Here is a 6142-nt window from a genome sequence, read left to right on the forward strand (position 1 = left end):
TGGTAGGTATATACCTATTTCGATAATCCGGAGACTGATATATAGATAAATGTAGACATTTTTTTTTATTCAATATTAAATTTATGTTATATTTTTATTAATGCTGTTGAACACATACACGACAGCACTCTTTTTATCAAAGGCAAGATAATAACACCATAAGCACTATCTAAAAAAGATAATACACTATTTTGAATTACTTTTTTATATGTTAATAATGTCTTTTAATGAATCATTGTCGCTATTACTAATGTAATTATATTGTAATATTGAATTTTATGCACAAATAGGAAATGAACAACATATAAATCTGACATTATCGACTTAGTTGTTGGTAAAAGAAAATATTACTTAATCTTTGAACCATAACGTTAACAATTACTTAATACGCATTATGATGTGTACGAAAAATGCTTCATTATATTTCACGGAGTAATTATTGTGAGTACCGTATTTAAAAATATTTTTTGTGGGAATCTTTAAAACTCATTGTGTCTTAAAGCATGCAAATCATTCATAATGCATAATTATAGACGTGTGTTTAATAACCTTTCTGAATTATTACTACCGAAGCAACAGCGCATTGAAGTCTCATTAAAAATATAAAATACATTTCCCGAAGCAAGTGAAGAGGTTTTGTCGCAAATTGAAGAGCTTCCCGTCATTAATGCTAACTATAATAGTTGTGTGTAGGGTTTGCAGTCTCGAAATCCCGATCTATAACTGATTCCGGAATTGAAAATACCGGGCACTGATTTTTTGTACAGAAAGTGTAATTTTCAGATAATTATTTCTAAACTAGCAAATATTACTAGGTAACAGTACCACGTGTCAACATTATCATACGTATTCCCCCTATCACCCTCTGTTTTACTGTATTTATTCTGGTGATTCAATTATTTATCTGTGAACTGCTGGATCAGCCTGGCGGAGTCTTCCTAAAATATAATAAATTAAATTGTAAACTGTAAATTCTCCTGACTAATACACCATCGCTGAACTTCTTCATTTGTCAAGCGGCGACGCTTAGCTGATGGGTCTTTTTCATCCATAATGTTTATATTTTTTGATTGATCGTGTATGTTGGATAAGGTTACAGTAAACTACAGTACCATATCCTTATTATAATTACACTTAACTCTCTTGGATAACACACTAATCACTCGATATGCTATTACCGCACTGTAAACATCTGTCAAACTATTATGAGAATAGCATTTGTTTTCTTTCATGACCGGATTAAAATAAACGATTTCTCCGATTTTTCAAATTTAGAATTTGCGTCAATACGCGTGTGTTTTTATACATCTACTCCTTTACACATTTTCAGATGTTTTCTCACATTCGTTATAGATAATCCAAGACAAATATATATATTATGTATAAATATAAGGAAACAGAATAAATATTAAAATCAACGGAATTTGCGGAAGTTGTTATAATTTATTATGTTCTCTAGGTGGAAAGCCCAACCAAGGTTGTACGAAAAAGTATGTAAAACCTTGTTAATTCTGAGGAACTTTATGCTGGCACCTATAATTTAGAAATATGCATGCATATCATAAAGTAATAGAAAAGAATAGCCTAAAGTACATCACCATGTTCTTATGGGCCTATATTACTACTCTTTTACGAGAAATGGATGTTAGCCACTTGTTCAATCTATTAGGTCAATAATCTGGGTTGGAATACAGATTGAAAAAAGCCATACGTAAATTTCCCGACCCGGGATTCGCACCCGGAACCCACGACGCTATAAGCCGACACGTTACCGCTCGCCCATCGTAAACGTACATATAATATTATGCATGTACACTTCAATGAATAACTATTTCCCAATGCGTAGTGCGAATGACAGTAACTCTATTTTCATTCGATTTATTGACTTGACTTCAAAATGAAATTGGAACTGCGTTGACCCGTGCGATTTAAAAAAAAAATGGATGATTTAAAAATATATATAAGATTTCGTCGGGATCATTTAATCAGCAATCTTTATTTACATAACTATAAACCTTTCCCCTTGCATGCTAAAACGTAGAACTTGTTGTATATTACCTTTTTTTATTTTGAAAAGAAAAATATTTTCGTCCATCCCGGGATCGAGTATATTAATCCCGTAACTACAGGATTAAAAATTCTATCCGGGATTACTATCCCTACATAATAGTTATCTCTATTTTATAAAGGTGTATTCGGAAATTGATTCTCGTGTATTAAAGAAAGTAAAGTGTTCGTTATGAAATGAATGTGTGGAGATTGCGATACAAAAAAAAACTCGTGGGTTTCCGCGGACACAAATAGAGCATAAGTTATTTATGGTGATACAATTCTCCGGGAAATTAATGAATGCCAACAAGTGGTATCCTGTATGCACTTATCTGCGATTGTATAAAAATTACCGATACAAAGATACGCATTCTTAAAAAAGTAGCTGTTTGTTGGAATCGAAACTGGGAATTGAAAGTTTAGCACAAAAAGTAGTTTGATTTAGCACACCCAAGAATACGTTTCGATTACTTTTCTGTTTCCTCTGTAACACTTCCAGTCATAGTTTTCTAAATTTTATTATATCAAGAAAACGTTTTATTTTTACCCCACATATGAGAATATTAATAGTGTAAACCAGCGGTTCCTATACAATTATTTACCGTTAAACTTGAAGAATAGTTAAAAATAGCAAATATTCCAATCAAATTGAATTACGAGTATAATGATCTATCGACACAAAACGGTCGATTTTGGTTAATATTGTCGACACGCACAGTCTCATAATAATATCGAAGTGACATAACTGAGGTAAATTAAATATTCGTTATACTATAGGGTATCTATTTTTAAGCACCGTCCTAATTGACGACATGGTGTAATATTTAATAAAATATCCAATTATTCGAGGTATAATTAATTGATTTAAAAAATCTCTTCGGAAAAAAATGTTTCCATCTATCGGAAAATTATCAAGCAATCATCTATTCAAACTTCCCAAACTTTTTCACACCATGACCCTCAAAATCTGAAGAAAATAATCCCGGCCCCCCGCAAAAAATATTTTAGTTATTAAAATCTTTTTTTTAATAATAATTATTACACATATATATTCATAAATAAATATTTGTAGTTCTACTGAATCATTTCGCGGTCTCCCACAGAAGCCCTACTGCCCCCGCGACCCATGAGTTTAGGAAGCACTGATCTATTGCACTAAGAAGCTATGCGGCGAGTCCACAATACACATAGTAACAGAATAATAATTTCAATCTTACTATATTACTTATTGCCATCTATTACATATTATACGATAAATGCACGATACAATAGCCAGTGAGCCTTGGACATTTGTGTGTATTATCTATTTAAATTCCGTAAGGATGACTGTCCGAGTGTGTACCACCCCCTTTTTTGGTTAATTATCATTTACCTCCCTCATTAATTCTAAAGGCACTATTAATTCGCCACTGTAAGCTGGTATCCGTAAATTCATAAATTGGTAGCTCATTATGGAATGCCCCTCATACGTGTCAAGAAAAAATAAGATAAAGTATGGGGATATTATTTGGTACTAAAATAACTGAACAATGTATTTTCGGCTGTACTTACTTGCGTTCAAGTTCATTATTTATACTACTAACTACTATCGTGCACGAAAATACAATAGAAATTTAGACAATGCATTCCAAGATAATAGATTGACGTGTGAGAAATATATTCAAAATATTACAGGAAGTTATCGGCAGCTTTACAATGATAACTATTGTTATGAATTTATTAATTTTAATCTAATAATTGTTTTTTTTTTGTGTTTGTTAACAGGATAGGCGAAGGTTTCCCCAATTCGCGGACATGCATATTACACCAGAAGCTGCAATTAATCAACATCTGTATTGACCGTCGGAAAACTAGAGACGAAGCTGCGATGACGGCTTCTACTACTGGAGATGATACAACTTCAGAATCCTCCAGTGACGAGTTTTTCGAGTGCATGGAAGATAGCCAAGAGGCGGGGGGAGTTGATACGAAAAAACGACAATACTATCTTTGGGACCGTCCTGTTGGAAGACTTAACAGATTTGAAAACTTCAAACTCTTAGAAACAGGCGATCAAATGTATATTCCTGTTACACAAGAACCTGTTCCGAAGACAGAAGACCAGTTAGAGCAAGACTCCGAAGCCATGCTTGCTTTAGGATCTGACCCAGCTGCTACGAAAATGATAGCCGAAATAATGAGTGCTTCTATGTTGTCTGATATGGAATCATTCAAAGCGGCGAATCCTGGTGCAATATTCGACGACTTTATCCGTTGGTATTCACCGAGAGATTGGATAGAAAACGAAGAAAAAAATGAAGACGGATCAATTAGTGGACATCTTAGTGCTCGAATGTTAATCCCTGGTAACATGTGGCTTGAAGTATGGGCAGCTGCCAAACAAGTGCCAGCTAAGCGACAGAAAAGGCTTTTCGATGATACTAGGGAAGCTGAGAAGGTTTTAAGATATCTTGAAACTAGAAAGATATCAGAAATTGTTGATCTTCTTTTACCTTCGTTGACACAGGCAGTGATCGGGAAATTAGCAGAAGAATGCAAGGATATCCCAGAATTACCGAGGCTAGAGGCACAGTTTTCAAGAGTTAAAGCTTGTGCTGTAAGAATCACGAGAGAAAGAGCTGGTGCAGCATCATATGGTACATTATCGGAACAGATTTATTTGGTTGAAGTAGCAGTAGCACGTGTCAAATCTGTGAGATTGAAATTCAATTTTGATTTCAAGAATGATGGCTCTGACGAAAAAATCGTTAATTTTTTGAAAGAAATGTTGGACGGGGATATGGCAGAAGTTCCCGGAGGGTCACGAGGAAGAGTTGGTATACGATTATGTAGTTTGTTCAGGGAAGCAGGTAGGGCGTCTATTGGAGGAAGAAGCGAAGAAACGTCAGGACCTGCTAAGAAATCTTTACCAATGCCATCGGATAAATCTTTTCCTGCCCCTACGGAGAAGGAATATGTACTACGGGTGATGGCGCACCGGCCAGCTGCTTCGTCAGCACGTTCCCTTCAGATGATGAGGGTCATATTGAAGCAGAACGAGTTTAGGGTTCTTGGTGCCTTTACGGAAGATGTGATATTCACATGATTCCTTTTTTCTCAGCTAGCTTTCATAATATTGGTAGGAATTTTTACTCCTAAGAGATACTCCTCAATCTAAAAATACTCGTTGGACTTATACGGTAAGTTAATGCATCTAGAGTAGCAATGATATTATTGATTAAATTAATTTGATAGTTATGTGAATAATATTTTCTGGGATTGCCCAGGAATAATAATATTAATTTTATATTCATTTGCGGATGTAACCTAACGTAACTTTGAAAGCTTTTTGGAAGTTAGTCCTTAAATGTGGAAGAATTTTTCGTTTTCGTTTTGGTTAAGTTACTCATAAGTTAATAAGCACTACACTACATACAGAATTGCCACGAATGCGAATAAAAATAATGCTACATTTTGAAATATTATGGACATTCAGTGAATAAAATAATAATAAAAAATAATTTAAATATCCTTTTATTGCTAAAACTGAAATATTCGTGTTAGCAAGTTGGTCATAAATGTTTCTACAATATTACATCGATTTCTTAGGAGTAGAAGAGTCGTAGGTATTATAAGTGTAGGTAGTGCAAGTTGCCATGAAAAGGTGTATGTTAGCATAACGTGAAAAAAATGTAATTTAAACCAATTGGGAAGAAGGCAGAGAAGACTACGCGATGTGATATAGGTCACCAAAATGTTTTAATGGCAATGCGCTGGACACTCGGCGAACGAATAACCACACTGTATAAAAACTATCATGCAACATAACCGCATTAAAACTCGGGTTGATAGACTGTAATTCGGCGTAAATACATGGTAGCTAAGACATGGGACAGAGAAGAATGAACATAACTGGAATCACCTTTATCCAGCAGCGGATTGAAATATATTTAAAGGAATGCACGTTACCTACACGTTACTTTATGTACGACTATGCATAATAAGTAAATTATGTCTTCGCTTAACGTAATTTTAAAGGTAAAACATGTTTACGTCCTGGTTTATATCGTCGTATATTTGAAGAATTAAATGTGCATTTATAATTTTGTCGGCC

The 6142-nt window shown here is 34.3% G+C and overlaps 1 protein-coding gene across 1 annotated transcript in view; it reads left to right on the forward strand.

The window, feature by feature from the left end:
* The window catches only part of Rab3GAP1 (RAB3 GTPase activating protein subunit 1), a 91734-nt gene extending 85606 nt beyond the window's left edge, over positions 1-6128 (forward strand). Inside the window, exon 4 of the mRNA XM_085955892.1 lies at positions 3814-6128. Coding sequence (XP_085812018.1) covers positions 3814-5134 — 1321 coding nt within the window. The 3' untranslated portion in view covers positions 5135-6128. The remainder of the gene's footprint in view (positions 1-3813) is intronic.
* The last annotated feature ends 14 nt before the right edge of the window (positions 6129-6142 follow it).

The sequence above is a fragment of the Rhyacophila brunnea genome, unplaced genomic scaffold (genome assembly GCF_057557595.1).
Source record: "Rhyacophila brunnea isolate RB1 unplaced genomic scaffold, BYU_Rbru_1.0 scaffold_5, whole genome shotgun sequence".
Lineage (NCBI taxonomy): Eukaryota > Metazoa > Arthropoda > Insecta > Trichoptera > Rhyacophilidae > Rhyacophila > Rhyacophila brunnea.